The following is a 20815-nucleotide window of genomic DNA, read 5'->3' as shown; positions in this document are numbered from 1 at the left end:
GACCGATGTGATGATTTAAATGTCAAATTTAAGTTGAACATCGTGTCATTCCTTGTACAAATGTGATAAGGAATTTTGTCCCCGAGCAACTGGATGTGGCCCACCATCTGGGCATGCTGCAGTGGCCTACTTTGTGTTGCTGCCAGACATTCATTCAGATCTGCTCCAATGATCGCTCTAATCACTTTCAGAATGATTGCACCCAAACAACATGAGTCTTGTGAGAGCAAGTGACCACTTGGCTCAATGAACTCTTTCACATATTTGATATATTGTCATGAAAAAGAAAAAAAAAATCAAATCACATGCACTTTCAGTAAGTTTGAGGAGTTTATTAAACACTGTTTCAACTAACAGCGCATCAAAGTAAACAAGTAGTAAATTAAAACGTTTGTTTAAAATAAGTAAGACGTTTGGTTGATGTTCATATTTACACCATAAATACATTAAATTTGCCATGAACAAATGATTTCATAAGAGCTTGTACTGTATGAAGTATATTACATATGTACTTTATTTATACACTGTTATATCACACGATTTTCATAAGCCAATTAATAATCACAACCATCATCGCCATCACTTACTGAAACACTTTGATATTCAACGTTTACAAAACAATACTGTAAAAATATATTTCATTGTTAAAACATCATTAGCGAATTCCAAAAAGACATTTTTAAACTATCATTGTCTTCCTACAAGAGACTAATGATTTATTTGCCTCATAATGAGGCATTCAAAGTCCATTCTGAACTTGTATGTATATATGTTAACAAATATGGCTCCATAAAGAGATCATGGAACCACATTTTGGACCAAGTTCCATGCGGCCCACTCAATAAGAAGAGAACCCCGCTGTCAGCACCCGGCAGCTGAAGGAGTTTTAAGACTACGTGTTATTAGCGGAAGCTGGCTACATCAGTGAAGCAACATGACCTCATCAGATCCTGTCAATAATAATCCTACTACAGCAAGAAGAAAAAAAAAGTCGTTGAAAATGCTACGTAACATGTCAGCAGATGATGTGGCGGAAACGTAACAGCTGTCTCACAAGAGGAACGTGAACACATCTTCTTTCAGGAAGTGCTGCTTCTCTTTCTGGTCCTCGGCCGCCTCTTTAGGATTTCAATTTCTTCTTCCTGGTCGCTTTCACAATCCCTCTGACAGAAAATACACAGAGGAGTTAACACACGCGTACTAATAATAAATTTGTTTTAATTGTGATACTTACCCCGTCCTCCGCTGGCAATTTGTGGCCCTTCTTCATGATCCGAGTTAAGTGATTGCACAGAGCAACGATCCGGAATGAGAGCTGTAAAAAAAGGAAGCATGAAATTAAAGAATTTGTTATTTTCAGTAACGTGATAATTGGGTGCGGTTAGTTTTACCTTCCACCTGCGTCTGGCGTACTGCCTCTTGAAGTTCTCCAAGTTGACTATTGACAACCTCTTGACCATCGCTTGTCTGGTATTGTGAGGCTGCGGAGAAAAGTAATGACAACATGAGAAAAAAAATAAACTCCAATATTCCATGCACATACTTTAAAGTGTGATTAGTAAAAATAAAATGGAACGTCATGTTAATTTGGGCAAACAATATACAATGAACACAAACTGATTCCAAAAAAATATTTAATTGAGGAATTTAAAAATGGTGAATGTTTTCACAGAAGTTAAAAAAGTGCACATTGTAACTGTCAAGAACAGAAGTATGGCATGTAAGATTTGATAAATGCATTTTTATATGCTTGGAGTTTTCCAAAATATAGCCAAGAAATAAATATTGTGCAAAATAAATAAATAAATACATAAATAAAAAAGAAGTCATATTTCTATTAAGGAGTAATCTTTGAAAAAGGAAGCAAACCAACAAATCATCATCATGGCAAAGGTAACTTAATTGCTTGCCAAGTTACAAACTAAATAAAAAAATGGAATGAGAAATAAATTAAAAGTGTAATTCCATTAGAAAAATTGGCTTTACACTCTGGCATTCGGAACACAGCAAAGCCATAAATAATTGATAACACAACATTCACAGCCTCCACTTGCCAAAATTCAGATAATATCAGAGTCAGCCTAAAATCCATGGTGCTTGCTTAACACATCTTAGAGCGAAAAAAAATCAAATGTACTGGGAGCATGAAACCAATGTTCTCCACTAAATCTTTGCACTTTGGACATGTTTATGCTGGAAAGACCTGTTTATGGGCCCCATTAGGTTCCATAAGGACATGACAATACCTTAATCAGATTTTTTACAGGGAAAACAAATGCTTAAACAAAGTGTCAGATATAAAATAATACAATGGCAGACAAAGAAAAAGCATCATTTTTCCCTGATTTGAAATTTTTAAAGACCCTGTAAAGTGAATTCTTAATTATTTTTGACTAGGAAAAGACCCGTTAGCTCACAAGCTAGCTGATGGCTAGCACCTCCCTTTAAGCCTTGTAGACGTCCTGGGGGAAGTTCACGATTTGATTTGTCACCATTCTGAAGCCAATTTTTGTTTCAGTCATCCAAATTTGGTGTGAAAACCCAAATGAGTATGTCACATTAGAAGAATTTATTTTCACTTTACAAGGACTTCAGTCTAAGTTGCTTCCACAACCAATGTGTCAAGTATCCAAAACCATGTTATAAAAGTCATCCCACCCCAAAGTCTCTCCTCTTATCAATTTGTGAGGGGTTTGGGGGTCCCCTGATGCAGCAGCTCCTTCAGCGCTATGTCCAGACAGCTATCGTGTGCTCCCTGCGGATCCAAAGAGCTAACCACCTCCTGCAGCCACTGCAGCTCCGAGTTCAGCTCCTGCCTCAGCGCGTCCATTTGATTTTCCCTCTCCTGGTACTTCTCGCTGATGCTTTCCAAGTTGGCGCCCACGCCCGACAGGTCTTCCCTCAACATCCTCCTGGTGGCTTCCACTTTGCGATACTCGTAGCGGACTCGGGAGAGTTGCCTCCTGGTGCTTTCGTTCTCCTCTTTGTACCAGGCTTCTTTGTCGTTATAAATGTCGAGCAGAGCCTCCAGGTCTTCTTGCAAGGTACGGTGGGCCTCCGCCACCTGCGTCACCTCGGTCTCCATCAAACCGATGTCCTCCACCACGCGGGCAAATCGTTCAAAGCTGGCGTACGAGTTGTTTGTGGTCATGCTGGAATGGGACTGGATGGTGTATTCCTTAAGACGTTTGGTCTTCAACTCCTCGGCTTTCTGCTCAGCATCCGGGGCGGCGCTCTCCGGCGTACGCCCGAAGGACTTCAGACACAAGGATGGAGGAACACTGAGTCAGAGGTTAGCTCTCAGTTGGAGATCCACAACACACGCAGTGGTGATTCCCAGTAGAAGGTGATTCCGTAGGATTAGTGTGTGACGTCCGTTGAGCATTGCCGGCCGGGGTGTTACGCACGTTTGTGCAACAAAGAGCATGCGTTTGTTTTTTTGTTTTTTGTTTCACCATATGCAGACAAGTCAGAAGAAGAAGGTTGAGATATTTGATCACCTCAATAAGCAGACACTCTTTGTGATACACCTCTCACATTGGTTCATGATATTGCGCAAGTGTTCCTAATGAAGTGGTCCCATCATTTTCCTTAACATGCTACTTTACAAACACGTGCAACAACACAATAAAAACACACGCGCAGTACCTTAATCCACGGATGGTTGAGCGCCTCTTGAATGTTCATTCGTTTCCTAAAAGGAAAAAAACGCAGCTGAGTAAATATCTTCAAGCACAAGTGATGCAAACCCCCTCAGGATCACGTTCAGCTTAACCAAACAGGTTCAGTTTCAATTCCTTGGAGGTGTGATACAATGGCAAACATATGTGAGGCAATAAGAACAAGATGCCTGCTTGTTGAAAGTGCAAATATTCTGCAAAAGTCGAGAGAGGGCGGCCATTGTTGTACCTTGTGTCTTTCACCAGCAGCTGTCTGATGAAGCTCTTGGCCAGCTCACTCGTGTTGTTGAAGAACTCCTCGTCAAATTGGTAGCTCATGGCTGAGATGTTCCCTAACGTTTCCTGCTTTGTCTCACCCAGGAAAGGTGAAGCGCCGCTCAAACTAAAAAAATAAAAAATAAACACCAACTGAGAAATGATGATTATCTCCTTTGGACACTTTTAATTTTTTTTATTCAACTTACAGTATATACGTGATGACTCCAATGCTCCTATGAGAGGGTGAGACAAGAGAAGGTCACGTTATTGCAAAAAGAAAAAGATGTTAAAAAATTGAAAAACTCACCACATATCGGCCTCCAAGCCCAGAGGCTCATAATTCACAATCTCCGGAGCTGAAAAACAAACAGCACCCACCGCATCAGCCGACGATTTCTTTTTATAGCAACCATTACCAAATCCTAAAAAGACTTACCAACAAATTCAGGAGTTCCAAAAATATTTTTAAACTCCGCTCCGGCTTCCATCTTGTGTGCTAATCCAAAATCGATCACTTTAATGCGGGGAAGAGGAACGTTCCTGTCCAGTAGCATTATATTTTCTGGCTGGAGAACAACAAAAAACAATTGGAAGATTTGTCAGTACTTTACTTTCCGATATTGGTAATCATACACATAAACTTGTGACAACACAAAATACCTTCTCAAAGGGGCCTTTAGTGCAAGCATGAAGGAAAACAACACATATTGATGAGAAGCCATTTCAAGGCCTTATAGGAAAAAAAAAATCCAATCCTACATAATTAATTGAATTCACCTCCCAGAATACTAAAATGCGGCCGTTTCTAGCAAAACAAAACAACCAAACTAAAATCATATCGAGCCGTGGCTGCAGACAAGCAGGACGATGACTGTCAGCGTGTAATGTGGTCGAAACAAATTTGATAACCGAGCAGCGTTTCTATCTGAGAGCGTGGACGTCGGCCTCCGAAAACAGGAAGGAAGTGCGGTTTGCGAGAGCCTGACAAGGTCTTACATCAAGCATATTTCACATGCTTGCCTCCCTCAAGTCACATGACGTGATGAATATGTTCTACCTTGAGGTCAAAATGCGCAATCCTCTTGGAGTGGAGGTACTGGACACCATCCAGGATCTGTTTGATAAACTGAGTGGCCTCCTCTTCACAAAGCGACTCCTTACGAGCCAGGAAGTCGAAAAGCTCTCCGCCAGAAACGCTGTAACACACAGAGTGAGTCATGCAACGAAATGATCGGAGCGTTCTCAGGACTGAGATGCGCTCAATTAGAATGCCTGGGATTGTTTTGGCAACAACGCTGCCCTTCTTTCCATGTTATATTAAGAAGAATGGATGAGAAGGTCCACATACAAAGCTACTGGCACAAGTCCAACGAAGGGGCATTGAAAACACGACCAGCTTAGTGACGCACTCCGTCACGTCACGTGGTCGACAAAAGCAGTCAGATGCTAAACTGAGCATTCACGGTTTCTAATGGGGTCTTCCGCGTTCCGGCGAGGCGCCCCGGCCTCTATTCAAAACCGGCGTTATTGATTCTGTGAGAACCGCTCGGGTACAGGAATGAGAGCAAACAATAAACAATCACACGGAAACTCACTGGGCAAACTGAAAAGGCCAAAGTACAGTTTGAGTTGGCTTTATCCAGCGAATCAAACTTGTTTGTCCGAAATCGATACATTTGGAGCTATGTTTAGGACTCACAGCTCAAGGATGAGCACCACGTCGGTGCGGTTCTCGTAGACGTCGTGAAGAGCCACCACGTTAGGATGCTGCAGCTGCTGCAGGATGTCCACTTCCCTCTCGATCTCCTCGCGCTTCACGCCGCGTCTGCTGGCCCGACTCTGCCGCTTCTTGACGAACTTGGCGGCGAAGGTGAGGCCCGTGCTCTTCTCCGTGCAACGCTTGACCACCGCAAATTGGCCGCTGGAGAAACAAAACGATTCGTTTGAATGTAAACACCAGAGGAATTCAACCCTCAAGTGTCAACAGGATATAGCGGATGGGGAAGGCTAACGTCTGGAAGGAAGTTGTGAGTGAAATATTGTGCTATGATCCATCACTTCCTGTTTGAGAACAATCACGTCAAGCCGCAAGTTGCTGTCCTCCCTCTTGAGCAAATTTCCTGCCAAGTAGCAAAGAATTGTCATCCTAAAAATTTCACAACACAGCGAGAATGATCTCTTAGTGAATCACGACGTTCCTTATCAAGCTTGTCCTTCACATTCCATCCCTGTTTTTCATACAACTTAATGGTAAATAACGAGGTCTGGCTTTGGAGGTGTTGAGCTTGTCCATGATACCAAGTGTGCTTGTGAGAGGTGATCCTTCCTGTTAGCATACATTATCTGCTGAGCTAAGAATAACATGCTCTGCACCTGTCATCTCTTCACTGCTACATAGAAGAAGAATGTCTGACGAGTTGCGCAAAGATACATCAGCCAAACAACAACAATGTGCAAAAACCTTGTTGCCGGTAAGCGCTTTAACCTCATGACCTCTTCTTCACTGTTTTGGCATGTGTGGTGACGGTGCTTTGCAGTAATTCAGACACACCCCTTTATCCGTAATAGTTAGCACGTTAATCACATGTGGGGGTAGACCAGCCATGAGACAGTTGAATGATTATTGGAGTGTAACACAGTTGTGTTTACAGTAAACCAATCAACTTAAAGTGAAATTGTGTGCTGCCTTCTACTGGATGGCAGTGGAATTACACCAAAAGTAAATGGGAAGCAAAAGAAGATAGAGGAGATGGAGGAGGGGTTACTATCTGGCTGGAATTCAAAAGAGTGGAATTCAATTTAATCAATTTCCAGTGTAACACAGTTGTGTTTACAGTAAACCAATCCTATTTTTTGCCAAACTTAAATGAAATTGTGTGCTGCCTTCTACTGGACGGCAGTGGAATTACACCAAAAGTAAATGGGAAGCAAAAGAAGATAGAGGAGATGGAGGAGGGGTTACTATCTGACTGGAATTCAAAAGAGTGGAATTCAATTTAATCAATTTCCATTTTGCCTTCCTCACTGACATTTTCCACATCGGTTAAGAAAAACTTTGCCCTTTAATTTGATTTCCACTCATCACATTTTCACTGTCAGGCCATTGAAAGCATGATACAGTTACAGACAGATAACATTCCATCGTTGGATGGAGGAGCTGAGGAAGAGGACAGGGTGAAGAATCCAGTCGATGATAACAACTCTTCTTCTAAGTGTGTGAGGAGAGTGTGTGAATTCCGGAATACTCCCTCTGGTCGTTCTATTTATGGGACCTTTCCGCCCTTGAGACCTGAGTGATAAGTTGACCCCATTCTATATGAAGACAACAACATGCATGAACTTGTTGAATTATCCTTGCAAAAAAGTCTCATCTCTCAATCGTCATGCCGTGCCTGCGTCACAACTGCAAAAGAGGAAGGTCTCTTATCTGTACAGAAATAAAGGAGGGGAACAAAAACGCCGCGATGCCGCAACGAGCCGGGCGTGCCGGCCGTCTTAACTCTAAGCCGGGCCGCCGGGATAGAACGTGGCGTCTCGCCGCAGGTTTTCCACGTGCGACAGCTGAAGGTCATTAACCGCAGCCAAGGTCGGAGGAATGCTCAGACGAGTGGCGCCGGCTCGATAGTTCCATGCAATTCTCAGCCTAGCAACCTCGCGGCTCATGCGGCGACGAAGCACACCGATGCATAATTGAGCGAGTTGAGTCACTAACTGGATGAATCAAATATGGGTGGATGATGAAAGATGGGTGCGCATTTCCAAGGTGTGACTACATCATGGAGGACGCTTTTAGTCAGTTGGTAGGCTTATGACGATGACCATTATATTATATTATATTATATTATATTATATTATATTTATATTATATTAATTATTATTATTATTATAGGTACTTGAGGGTGGATTAGTCTAATTTTTTTTTTTTAATCCTATTTTTTTTCAGGAAATAGTGTCTGATGACATCATCAATGTGATATGATCACCAAGCTTTGACAGGTTCTACATTTCAAATTGACTTCGTCAAACATTCTTTGTTCTTTTTAGAAAAAAATAAAAGGGCAAACAACTTAAATGGTTCTGCTTGAGTAAGAGGTCACCAAAGCGTGTCTTTTTGAAACTCTGCTGACAATTATGGGAGGGAGGACCTCTATCCAACTTGAACTCAGGAATGAGCAAAAGGTCAACACGGAGTTCCCTCAATGCTAAACACATTCCTCATGCAGCAGGAAGAGCTCCGAAACTGACTACGTGTTTTGGATGACCCCCTCATGCATTGCGTAAATCCCCTTTTCTATTTACCATTTGCTCGTCCACTCCCCCAACTCCCACTTCAACATAACCAGAGTGACCTCACATTGCCTCACAGGCCACAACCTCCGCAAAGACTTCTTGAAGACTGAAAACATTTCTCTTGGCCACGATTTACATACAACAGCCTTATTTTATTTGGTCAGGAACTACGCAGTGAGTGAAATATCATAAAATTCACAGCTGCATTTGTTTTCGCAATGTGTCAATGAGTTCTCAGTAAAAGCAACGTTTTCGTTTGCAGCCGCACATGACGTACTTCTGTACGAAAACCAGATCCCACACAAAGATACAAATGCACCTGTTCTCGAAGGGCCAACAAAAGCAAAACAAAAAGCATCAAGTGGCGTACTAACAAACTTGAGCACTATTAGCATATTCAAACGCCCAAGCTTCTTTCCAGTGTGTCGGGGTGTGACAATAGACAGCAAACGCCGGGTCAAAAGGAATATTTGAACTACTGGTGCAACGTTGAGAGGCTTTTCCTCTCCCTCCCAGTCCATCTGTCAGCAGGGAAGATTTCTGTCAGTGCTAAATGGACTCGCAGGTTCCTCACATGGGACTGCACACTGCCAAGTGCCCTCGTCTCGTGGCTCTGCCCAAATCTCATTCAGCGCAAGGTTCCTCCACCCTGAGGTGGGGCTCATTCACATGAGACAGCTCATCAAATCGTGACTTGTTACAGTTTTGCCCTTAAGACCTGCTCTCGAACACTCCCAGGTTTTACAGGCCCACCGCTTATGCACACACACACACATTCGGTCACGCTCTCACACGCAGACTAATGCACACTTCTTCACAACTTTTTTTGCTTTCACAATCGCACGCACGCACGGGCTTGAGAGGGTGACTGCACTCACCTTCCCAATTCCTCCCCGATGTCATAGAAGTCCTCCACAGCCTGCTGCTTGAAAAGTGCCATGCCAGGTGTCCTCATTGATATGGATGATCTCCTCCACACAGTGTGGGTGCCACTAAATCCACTTTCCTGCCCTGCACACACACATATACACTAAGGAGTGACTAGTGTTGGTCTGTGGCGGTGCATGTCCCAGCTTGCTGCAAGAAGCATTCCATCTGAAAGCCGGTCTTATTTTCACGTCATCTTGGAAGAAATATCTCAGACATCCAGTTCACAAAATGCCAACTGTGCCAAGCATAGTTTGTGTAACAGTGCTCAGGGGTTGAGAATGTAGCAGGATTAGGAAAAATAAAAGGAGCTTTTGGGATAATCAGGGCAAGTTAGGCAGAGTTCTGCTACTACTTGGGACAATATTTTCTTTGTAAACAAAGGACAGAAGCGTATTAGGAGTAAGTACCTTGTTTGAGATGCAGAAGCTGCGCCGCGGTGTCCTCACTCAGCCTCTTGTGTTGTCTGCTCTTGTGTCACGCCATGGCAGCAGCATCACACTTTTGTGTGACTTCAAGTCCCTCCCCTCCCACTGATGCCTGCCTCCCTCCCTCCCCTTATGAAAAAGGGCTCATGAGAAACAGACGTGCTATCAATAACACCAACATGACATTTTGAGTTTTTTATTAATGAATGCATTTAAAAAAAGAAGAAACTATGACGTACCTCATCGAACACTGATAGGTGATGTGGAAGTGCCCTATAATCGAAAGTGTGCAATACAATGCTGGCGAAAAAAAAAAAGCAACAAAGAAAACCAATTTGAATTGAGCTTGTTCTATATAAATTGGCCAATGATATCGCACATTATTCCGTCTTTCTTGCAAACTGTTTAAGGAGTCCTGCTCTCCATTTACTGTTTTTTTTTTGACTAAACCAAAGCAACAGCACAATAGCTTGACATTACTATACAGCACAATAATAAAAGACAGCAAAAGGATCCAACAGCATTTTACAAAAAGCTATAAACAATAAGTGAGGAAAAGGAAAAAAGAAAAAACGTTGGTACCGTAATAGGACCAAACCCAAAATTGTTTATTTCAAAGCTAACAGCAATGTCCAGAAAGTGGAATGGAATCACTTAAAAAAATGTGCCAGTAAAAAACTTGAACAACAAAACAACTTTTTCGACTGAAGACAGAAAAACAAGTAAACGATTTAACTGGCAAATAAAATAGCGTCCAAGAACGGACACTCTATACTGCCACCTTGAGGACGTGGAATGAAACTACAGCAGCAAAAGCAGCTCAAATAAGCGGAAATGTTTGGTTGTGTGAAATTAAGACATTTTGGCGCAAAAGTAAAATGTTCAAGTTGACTAAAATATATGCTATATTGAAGTGGAAATTAGGTATTAATCAAAGTGGCACGTGTAATCACAATGTCTTTCAACATTTGATATAAACAGATGCATCTCAATGTCAAAGAAAAGTCGATTCATTTTAAGAGTTCAATTTCAATTGCACTAAAATTAGATTTTCCATAATTGATTGAGATACACATGGACATGTCAAATGTTAACAGCCAAGATGGAAGAAATACTGATTTGGACAGCCAGCTGAAGACAAGTCATCCAATGGAAAACATCAAAAGGGGAAGGAATACTGATAGATTATGATATTTCGCTCCACACGTTGATTGGTCCAGCTAAATAGAAATTGTTTGTTTTTGTTCGGCGCCACGTTAGTTATCCTCGTCGTCGTCGCTGAGGAAGCTGCGCCTGTCCTGAGACGTCTCCCTCTCTCGCAGGAAGGTCTGCCTGATGGCCTCCAGCTCGGTCAGCTCCAAGCGAACCTTCTCCAAATGGAAGGAACGCCGGTTCTGGATTTGCCTCATCGGGAACGGGTTCATGTCCACAAAAGCGATGTTCATGAGCTTCCTGAAAGGGAAGCGGAAGGAAATAAAATGGCGCCTCAAATAACCGATTGATTAAATTTGAGTTACCATGTATGTAGATTCAATATCATTAATATTAATATCAAATATTGTTAAAGAATTAAAAGAAACTGGCAAGGCATGTTTACATTTCCTTACCTAGAATCAAGGATTGTGCGAGTGAAATATCGGAGATATTTGAAGATGGTGGTGGAATCCTGCAACTTCAGAAATTCCTCTTCCTTATATTTGAAGAGAGCAAGAGCAAAGCGAAAGATGATCTGTGGAGGAAAATTGGCAAATAAGTAAAAGGCCACGTGGGATTCTCGAACAAACGCTCTGGCCATAATTTGTCGGTCCATCTGACCTTAGGACCTTCGTAGAGGAAGGCGTCCCAGATCTTGAAGAGGATATCGCTGACCACGCTGTCCACAAACACCACCAGGAACCAGTTGAAGGTGATGAGGGAGAAGTCCACCTTGTGCTGCTCAAAGTGGGCGTGGAGACGCGGCAACTTCTCGCTCATCAGGTCCTTGAACACGCGCTGGTCCACCTGCGTCCACAATCAGCGTTAATGCACTTTTGAAGCACACAACTACAGTACAGTAAATGAATTCATAAAATATACTTTACATATAATATATATTAAAATAATGAAGCTTGTTTGTTTACCTGCGAGCCGAGCAGTGTCTTGGTGTAGTAATCCCTCGGCATGAACACTTCCACAATGGCTATAAGGCTCCAAAAGGCATCTTCTTGGTCCAGGTAGAGCAACGCAATAGCTGCCAGCCTGATGGGGGGAAAAAAAAAAAAAATACAGGTTAGATCAAAATGGTGTGATTTTTTTCAATTGGTGACTAGAGGGCCAAAAATATTCATCAGCTGGAAAATATGGGAAGTACATAAAAATTGTGTCACATGACAAAGTGAGACTTCTCCTTTGCTTCTTCAGGCATCTATAAGGACACCTATAGGTTTTGTTACAAGGATTGCATAGGAAGAAAAAAAAAAACGCAAAGTACCAAGACCGCACTTTAGCTGTAAATAAAAGTCAATTACTCATTGATAGTAGTTATAAAAGTCTAGTTATAAAATCTACATTAATTTGATTATATTGTTGGAATTGTGATGAGTCATGTTTTACATTTTCCAGCACAAAGGCGACTTAATTCCGTTTTCCAAGAAAAGCGTTTCACCGCTTTCAGCTAAGGCACTCATTTTTTTTAGTTAGTCTTCAGCAAGTGAATCCCAATTAAAATGTATTTACTGCCATCTAGCGGAGGAGCATTTAATTAGTACCTGTTTAGTCCCTGGCAGTAGCCGATGTCAGGATTCCTCCAAGAGAAAGCCACCAGAACGTTCCTGAGCTTCTGGATTCCGATGGCGCTGGGAGAAGAGTAGTGCTTGTTGTTGGGTAAAGTCCGCAATAAGTCCAATTCGATCTGCTTCAAAGCAGGGTTGGGCTTGTCTTGGGCCACGTTCAGTAACGTCTCATAATAATCAGCTGGCAGGGTATCCCGGAACTTCTTGACGTGGACGGAGACGCACCAGCGCCACAGGTGGGAGCGATGCTCGTGGGGAATACCCCAGCGGATCAACGACTTGAGCTCGGGGGAGCGCACCAAGTTCCGGTTCATGGTTCCGGCCAGATAGTTCTCCCACTTGACGCCGACGGACACCTCCTGATTTGTCATGGAGAGGGACTTGAGCTCCAAGGCTCTGACTTTGGCCACGAGGCGCTCTTCCTCCTCCTCCTCCTCGGGTAAGGTCTTGAAGCCATAGGCATCGTATTCGCTGTTAATGACATCAAAAAGGACAGGCGGCATTAATAAACGGGGGCGGGGCTTGACTCCAGCCAGTAACATGATGAAATATTTCACTCTGTGTCATGGATCTGACATTTTGACTATCTTCCATTTTGTGGGACTGTTTCAATTTTATCGGTGTAGTCGCTACCTGACAGTGTTTGGTTTAAAGACGGGGTGTTCTTCTTGCTCGGAGCTCTCCAACTGTAGGGCGTCCTCCAACAATCTGGAGATGACCTCCCGGGCGGGACTCTGCTCCGAAGAGGAGCACACTGGGTTCTTCACTTCTTGTAGCAACACCAGATACTTGCTCTCCACCTGACACAGCTTGGCCTCCAGTGCTGTGTACTACCCAAAAAAAGAAAAAAAAAAAACGTCATATTGGACTTCCCCTAAAAATGATTCAGACTTCCCGTTTCTTTGTGTAGCAACAGGCCCACAGATGTGTGCCATACCTTTGCTTCCAATGCCTTCTCACGACTTTCTGCATTTCTGCGTAGCTCTGTCAGCTCCAGGATCTCTTTGTTTAGGAACTTGTTTTGACTTTTATAGCCTTGGAGACTGTCCTGAAAGTCAAATTCATGACATCATTGGAATATAAAATAGAAATAAATGTGTCAAATGGATGAGTGTGCAGACTTCGTTACCTTGAGGGTGTCCACCTCTTGTTGTTCTTTCCCAAGAGGCGGCGAAGCGTCATTGGGAGTCCCGCTCAGCTCAGAGCTCTGCTGCGACAGTTTTATGATGGCTTCGTCTTTGGCCTGGATGGTCTCCATCAGCATGCCCAGCTGGTCATTAATCTCCCCTACTTTGATTTTCAGACCCTTCAGCTCTTGCTGGAGGCTCTCCTTCTCCAAGGCCAGACGTTCCATGTGGCCACACAGGGACTGGATCTGTCCGTCTCGTTCCTCAACCTGGCTCTCTAAACGTGCCACCTCCTCCGGGCTTAGCGCCGGATGGTGAGTCTGATCGGAGTCGGCGGATGACGGATCTGGAGGTGGACGGTGCGTTGGTTGGCGATCGCTCTGGGATGTTCTTAAGGTCTGCTGCAAAAGTCTCACCAGCTCCTGGTTGAAGGAAGATGTTATTTGATGAACATATCATTGTCAAGGACGTCCATGTTAGGTTGATTTCATCAATCTCTACCTTCTGACTGGCCAGCTCCTCCTTGAGCTTGGCTTGTTCCTGTTGCATTCGACACATTTCTTCCTGCTGGTTTTGGAGGCGAAGTTGCAACTCCAAAGATTTGCCGTTAAACTCCACCGGGGAGCTCTCGGCGCTGCGGCCAAACTTCCCGGGGCCCATCATGTCTCGGAGGAAAGGCTTCTTGGGCCTGGACGAGTTGCGCACAAAGTCAAACGCCGATCCAAAGGAATCTGTGAGACGAGATTTGGTTCAAAAAAAAAAGTTGACTTTCTGGAAAAGAGCAAAGAGAAGTGAGGTGTGAGGGAATGGAACGTACGTCTGTGAACTTCTGGGTGATGTTTGTGTTCGGGGAAGTCTTTGGGAGGAGCTTCCACCAGCTCCCATTCGTCTGCGCTGCTATTGTTGCCCGTGTAAAAGACGCTCCGTCTGCTGTCGCCTCCCCGACCCGGCCGCAGATATGACATGGAGTTCCTGAAGGGACGCAAACTAGTCAGCAGAGATTTCTGCCTGACTCAAAAGGCGTTTCTTAGATGCATGGTGAAGAATGAGTTTGTTTTTAAGCAGTGTGATGACAGACACAAGTTGCAAGGCAGTTTGCAGTCATTTTAGTGTTGAATCATGTTTGCCACAGAAGGGGAACTATTCACGCCTGTGTCCGATAACAGCAAGCGCGTGTAACAATTTCCTCTATTGCAATCCACCTAAGAGGTGAGGGGGCATTGTCTTTGCTCCCCAAAGCAAACTTGTTTTGCCTGTTTCGCGGGGACGTGTGTTGTATTTAAACTGTGTGACCAGATTAGGCATGTACACATTCACATATTTTAAAACAGACTTTCTAAAAAACATTGCACATGGATTTGAACACCTCTCCCAGCTATTTTTTATTAAATGAATTCATGTGGCTTTCTTTACCTATATGCTAAGCTATTAACTAAATAACGAAATAGGGATTGACTGACTAATTAATTGGCTAATATTAGCAATTTTAAAATCTGCTCAAATACACTGTTTTTCCGCATTAATACATTTCAACAAAACAAAAATATAACGACATTCAAAAACCCTCACCCAAAGAGAAGCGGGAAAAAAAAAGGCTAATTTTGACCGATTTTACGAATAAATACTAAAGAAAAAAGTGATGTGAAACTGATAAATATTCTTCCTGTAATTTATTAGCTTATAGTTGTAAGCATCAAGGAAGTGTTTTATTCATTACAAATATCCTTAATTCATTGACCGATGAATCGGTTGCTGGAATTTGCTGAAATGCAATATAGCGAGGCAACACTGTACAAAATGGACCGACCTGAGCTCTGTACCAAAGTTCTTCAGCGAGAAATTGAGGGTATTTGTGGAAGCGGACGTCCCTCTGGTTGATTGGCTCCCGACCGTTCCGCCGCCTTCCGTCTCGGACTCCATGGCAAAGTCATTGCGGACCTGCTCCATGCTGTCGCTGAGCTTCTCAAACAGGAATGCATCTACAATCAGCCAGAAAAATAGATGCGTTATATTAATCCCATTCTCAACAGGCCAATTGTGACCATTATTCTTTTTTGCAGAAGCTGCACGAAATTGAGAATGTGTACCAATTTCATGGTGCAGTGTTTTTATTGTGGACTTTCTTAAGTCATAACATTATCTTACAAAAAAACATTAAAAAAATGCCAATTAATTTGTGTGCTTTCATGAGTAGTGTCCAAAAATAATCACATACAAAAAGCAGTTGGAGGCAGACTTCATTGAATGTTTGACTGACCTCGTGGTTCTTATCTGCCCCCCCACACATATCATCAAATAACACAAGAGAAAAAAAAGACCACCAAGGACTTTCAAAGCTGAAAATGATTCCTTAAAGCCTTTAAAGCACAGGTATCAAACGCAAGCTTGACACCATTTTTCCTAAAATTGACAGATGTTGATAGTAACCAAATGCTGGGACAGTTATGTCATTTGACGGTGAGATAATAATAATAATAATCAAGTTTGTCACACCATTGTCTTTGGCAACAAGTCCACTGACAGGGTGGGCTAAGGTGGGAGAGCTCCAGCTGTCCCTCTGTCCACAGCCTCGCATGTTGCTGAACTCCCAGCGCTTCTGTTGGAGCTGCTGCAGCCAGAAGTGCATCACGTGCTTGCTGGGGGCCTGCCAGATGTAATGACAAACACTCTCAAGATGGACGCCCACCTGCACCATTTATTCTTGCTGAAAGGTGTTATCCAAATAAATTTGCCTTGGGAAATTTTTAGAACTAACTTAAATATAATGGCAAGTCATACAAAAATCCTAAAAACGCGTCATAGTTACCCAAACCTTTCAACTCCTTATATGACCACAAATCTTTAGACTAAATCAAAGCAGGAAATATTTATGAATATATTTGATGAGAATAGCAAAATCTAATTTTTTTAAGCTAGGGCATATTTATTTATAAAGTGTGTGATTAAAACAATCATCATCATCACAAGTTTTGTTTCCCTTTTTAACCCTTCATTGAATTCCAGTTTTTATTCAAGGGAATGAGCACAAAGCTGCAGTCCATGCCTGGAGCCACGCATTGTTGTTGGCATTGATCATTTCTACCATCTGTCCAAAAGCAAGTGTCATCAGGATCATGTGAGAGCAATCACATGACACTTGAAGATAACTGATAAACTGCCATAACCTTTAACCTTCCCAGGCAGTCAGTATTTATCTTACAGAGGGAGGAGGAACGTATGTGAAGAAGTGAACCCTTTGGAATTTCTTAAATTCTGCTGACCTCAACCCAAATGAGATGTTGTGGCATGACCTAGAGAAGCTCTTTACCCCAGACATTCCACAAAGTTAGCTGAACTACAACGACGAATTGTCCAAAATTCATGCAGACTCACTACATTTGTTGAGCGATTTAAGCAGATATTAAAAACATTCCAAAGGGCTCAAAAATTATAATAAAGGAATTAAATCAGGCAAATATAGCTAGTAGATTTTTTATCACAGAGCTACTAAAATCACTACGTGACGATACAGAATAGTGAAAATGGGTGTGTCAGTGGTGCAAATCTGAAAGGGAAAGAGTGGCTTGCACCTCAACAAGTTGGGGCACACTTGCTTGAAAAGTTACCTTAAGTAAAAACTCCTTCCCGGCCGTGCTGATCTGAAAGTGTCCCTCTTCGGCTTCCACGTCGTAGCTGAAGCATGCATCGCCTATTTCAATGTGTCCAAGGGGCAAAGCGTCCTGGGGACTCTTGAAATAATACAGATAACATTTCCTGGGATCGTAAACGAACCACCTCGGCTTGTACCCCCTTAAGGGCCCCTTGCCGGACAGTTTGCCCAAGAAACCGCATAGCTTAGACGTCTGCTCCTTGGCCGACTCCACGTCGGCTCCGTCGGCTGCCTTGGCGGAGGCTTCGAGCCGAGGAGCTGGGCCGGAGCTGGGCTCACCGCCATCCTCGTCTTCGTGCATCTTTCTTCGAAGTTTCTTCTTCGTGCAGCGTCGCTGATGCCCACTCTTGTTTCCACCCGCATGACTGGTCGTCTGCGTCGCAAAGCATCATGGGAGTTGTAGTGTATTTCGGGGAATGTGGACGTGACTGGCTGGCCGCTAGATGGTGCTGTTTGTCGCGATTAACTTGTCTAAAATATTACTCAAATTTGTCGATATACGTAACAATTATGAAATGATTATTTCCATAAATAATTTTACCATAAATGACTACTTCATACCATACAAGTGCATCATTTCCGAAAGTGTGATCATTTAAGTTAAGATGGAGCAGATCATCATGATTCCACTCAGTGTGAGTCAGACTTTTTACCACTATTGATGACATCTGTCAAACAATATGTAGTTTTTATTAACACTACATGAACTTTGTTTTTGTCCACACAAATTATTTCCGTGTTTTCACACTTATACGTGAACATTTTGTTTGTTATTGTCACAGGAAGCAGTCCACCTTGAGGACAAACCTCTCTCCCCTTGCAAACGTACGTGTAGAAACCACAGACAATTTTTTTTTCTTACTTTCCATCTCTCACCAGGCATGACACATTGCCAGTGTCTGTATGTGATGCAAATGAGGCTCGTTCTGCAACAGCTTTGCACAGGGGACGGGGAAAAAAATAGTTAATGTCAAATCACAGTTCTTATTAAAGGTTACAGATTCTCCAACTGAACACAAGAGACGGTTGCTGAGATGACAGCGCATTCAGATCGCGCAAAGCTAACAGCAGAGAAAGGTACAGTAGCTATTCCATTGGGGCCTAAAATTATTTTGTGATAAAACCCTAATTGTTCATGTTTTATATTGTTTGTTCCAGGAAGTGGCAGATCATGGTTGAAGTCCCTAAGGAACTATTGGAGGTTTGGTTTCAAGGTTAGAACCATTTCGAAAGGTTGACGTCAAAAGAATTTACAACAAAGAAGCAAAATGATGGAGTTAAAAACAATAGAGTAGTATTGTACATTTTAGTCATAAAGTCTTTGACGAGTAAGCCAGTAGTAAGAGCGGAAATATAGCATCACTTGTCTTTATGTCTTCATAGAACACTGAACCCGAGTCACAATCGCTTTGCCATCGGAAACTCATTGAACTGTCTTCAAAGTGGTTCCTCGAGACTTGTGCGTTGCACATCGTTCAAAATGGCTGCTTCCCCGCTTGGTTTGCGGGTTTCATCGCCAGAGAGTAAGAGATTAAATTAGTTTACCAATTCTGCCATTGAAACTGCATTTTTATACTTTTTTTTTGTTTGATAAAAAAAAAAAATCTTTCAGTTCTCACTTGGTCGATGCCTGCTTCGAGGTTACAATGGATGAAATACATTTATTTTGCAGCTTTTAGCCACAAAAGCTAATTCAAGAATCTAATTCAAGATTTTCATTTTGCTTCAATTTTTTGTTTCCGTCTACAGGGATGCGGAAGAAATCCTCAAAGAAAAACAAGAAGGTTGTTTCCTCATCCGTATCAGTGACAAAGCCATCGGATACGTTCTTTCTTATAGGTGAGGTTGTTGGAAACATATTTTGATGATGTCAGATGAAGCCATAATCAGTTTTGACACCAAACGTTTGCCGTGTACGTATTGATTTCGTGTAACATGAACAAGTTAAAACGTTACAGAGGCCGCGATCGCTGTCGACACTTGGTGATAAAGCAAAGTGACGCAGGACGTTTTGTTGTCTGTGGAGCCGCTGAGGAACACGACACAGTCCCGGACATAATCCGGCATTATTCGAGGAACCCCATTGAGCCGTTTGGAGAATATCTCAAATCATCGTGCTTTGAGGTGAGACGCAACTCATTTTAATTCGAATTCGGTTACATATCGAAAAGTCTAATCTGGGGAATTCTGCAGGCACCTGCGAACAAGACGTATGATGTAATCCAGGCAACTGCGAACAAGACGTACGATGTAATCCAGCATGGGTCGCATAGCAAAGCCAAGAACAAAGTGGAAAGAAACTCTGAGCAGCCGAAAAGTAAAAGAACAGTTGAGGTAGGTGTGGTCATCGGGAAAAATTGCGTGCTCACACTTGGGGCACTTTTTTGTGTCCATTTTGTGCTAAAGACACACAAATAAAAATCTAATGTAGCTACGTGGAGCCTTAAGAATAAATCTCAGCAAACCGGATTTATTTTCAATTAAACAAATATTTTGTCCAAAACAGGAAGTGCCACCACTCCCAAGGAGGGTCAGACACCATGTAAATATTGAACCTAGTGACCCAAACAGGATGTTGTACGCTAAGGTCAAAAAGAAACCAACCAGAAATCTTCATGCAAGCCAGCAACAAATACATAATGAAAGCTTGCCCGGCGCTATCGCAAGAAGAACCACCACGGGGGATCAGAACTCCAGAAAGTGTCGTCCCCTATCTGCACAGGAATACTCTTTGCTTTGCTCGGCAGATCTCACTTCTGGACCGAGAGGACCTCAAAGCAGTCACAGCATTGAGCACCTGAACGACGGTGCTGATTATTTTCTGGCCGGTATGCCCGGTAGTCTTCACACTGAATGCAAAGAAACCAAATTGCACCGTAATTTGGTTTACGCTGGGATACACGCAGAAGCCTTCAGAGGCTCCTTTTCTCCCGATGACATCTACGAGATCATCCCTGGCATAGGGAACGCGTGCGAACGTGAAAGCAACACGTATGAGTCAGTGGGGGATGTCAATCGTTTGTTGGGGAGTAAGTAGTACGGTTTAAAGCTAAGCGCATCATCTTCGTAAAATAAACCTACGACGTTCAATCCTTTAAAAAAAAAAAAAAAGTGCTGAAATTCATTCTTTGCTTATACCAACTGAAAATAGTCTCCATCTAGTGGTCAACGGTATAATTACACCCAAAATAAAGCATTAAAAAATGCGCTACGTCATGGGAGTTTGGATGAATTCAAAATGTGAATTTTCCTGATAGTGCCACTTATAGCAGTGTTGAGGTTTTATTAGTCAAATATTTTTGTTTTTCACATTTACTACTATTTTTGTAATGGATGACATATTGTACTGAAGCTGTGAAATGAAATTAAATGATTACGACTGCTTTTTTTTTTTTTTACTTATGCCTTGCTGGGTTAAAAGCAAAATAAAAGCACTCACCAATTTAAGTTTATAGTTGTCAGTCTCGTGCACAGTAACAGAATTGTTTGGCCAATTCTTACATTGAATCACGTTTGATTGTGAGCATGTGACCAGACACACTCTGTCCCTTTTAAAAGCTAAAAAAAACGCATTTGTCACGATACACAATGCACTCGCTTTTAACGGAGCACGAGTGTCCCAGTTTCCACGCTGTAACTGACCTTTATGCGCCAGACTCAGCACCAATTATCCAGGTCAGCTTTT

At 42.5% G+C, this 20815-nt stretch overlaps 3 protein-coding genes across 5 annotated transcripts; 1 reads left to right on the top strand and 2 right to left on the bottom strand.

Annotated features, from left to right (window-relative positions):
- Window positions 1–317: 317 nt before the first annotated feature.
- On the bottom strand, window positions 318–9687 carry dapk2b (death-associated protein kinase 2b). Of its 2 annotated transcripts, XM_049723317.1 has the most exons (12): window positions 9566–9687; window positions 9107–9239; window positions 5638–5859; window positions 4996–5134; window positions 4375–4504; window positions 4246–4294; window positions 4145–4171; window positions 3910–4062; window positions 3649–3694; window positions 1392–1481; window positions 1235–1315; window positions 318–1163 (listed from the first exon to the last, which is right to left on the bottom strand). In XM_049723317.1, the coding sequence occupies exons 2-12, from the start codon at window positions 9181–9183 to the stop codon at window positions 1080–1082; spliced, it is 1098 nt and encodes a 365-aa protein (XP_049579274.1). In that variant the 5' UTR covers window positions 9184–9239; window positions 9566–9687; the 3' UTR covers window positions 318–1079. The 2 variants fall into 2 exon arrangements, with proteins under 2 accessions (XP_049579274.1, XP_049579273.1); XM_049723316.1 differs by lacking the exons at window positions 318–1163; window positions 1235–1315; window positions 1392–1481 and adding an exon at window positions 1618–3256.
- A 78-nt stretch (window positions 9688–9765) lies between these two features.
- tbc1d2b (TBC1 domain family, member 2B) lies at window positions 9766–17578 on the bottom strand. The gene is made up of 13 exons (XM_049723312.2): window positions 17087–17578; window positions 15975–16125; window positions 15289–15460; window positions 14299–14453; window positions 13983–14212; window positions 13484–13903; window positions 13292–13402; window positions 12988–13184; window positions 12331–12825; window positions 11704–11821; window positions 11399–11584; window positions 11191–11312; window positions 9766–11035 (listed from the first exon to the last, which is right to left on the bottom strand). Exons 1-13 carry the CDS (start codon window positions 17429–17431, stop codon window positions 10840–10842), a joined length of 2898 nt encoding a protein of 965 aa, XP_049579269.1. The 5' UTR covers window positions 17432–17578; the 3' UTR covers window positions 9766–10839.
- Window positions 17579–17623: 45 nt separating this feature from the next.
- On the top strand, window positions 17624–20512 carry LOC125970733 (SH2 domain-containing protein 7-like). Of its 2 annotated transcripts, XM_049723325.2 has the most exons (9): window positions 17650–17765; window positions 17913–17955; window positions 18124–18207; window positions 18289–18344; window positions 18514–18653; window positions 18880–18969; window positions 19089–19254; window positions 19324–19464; window positions 19637–20512. In XM_049723325.2, exons 3-9 carry the CDS (start codon window positions 18165–18167, stop codon window positions 20165–20167), a joined length of 1167 nt encoding a protein of 388 aa, XP_049579282.1. In that variant the 5' UTR covers window positions 17650–17765; window positions 17913–17955; window positions 18124–18164; the 3' UTR covers window positions 20168–20512. The 2 variants fall into 2 exon arrangements, with proteins under 2 accessions (XP_049579283.1, XP_049579282.1); XM_049723326.2 differs by lacking the exon at window positions 17913–17955 and having other exon boundaries at window positions 17624–17765.
- Window positions 20513–20815: the final 303 nt, after the last annotated feature.

This window comes from Syngnathus scovelli, chromosome 6 (assembly GCF_024217435.2).
Source record: "Syngnathus scovelli strain Florida chromosome 6, RoL_Ssco_1.2, whole genome shotgun sequence".
Taxonomy (NCBI): domain Eukaryota; kingdom Metazoa; phylum Chordata; class Actinopteri; order Syngnathiformes; family Syngnathidae; genus Syngnathus; species Syngnathus scovelli.
This window is presented reverse-complemented; position numbering and strand designations above follow the sequence as displayed.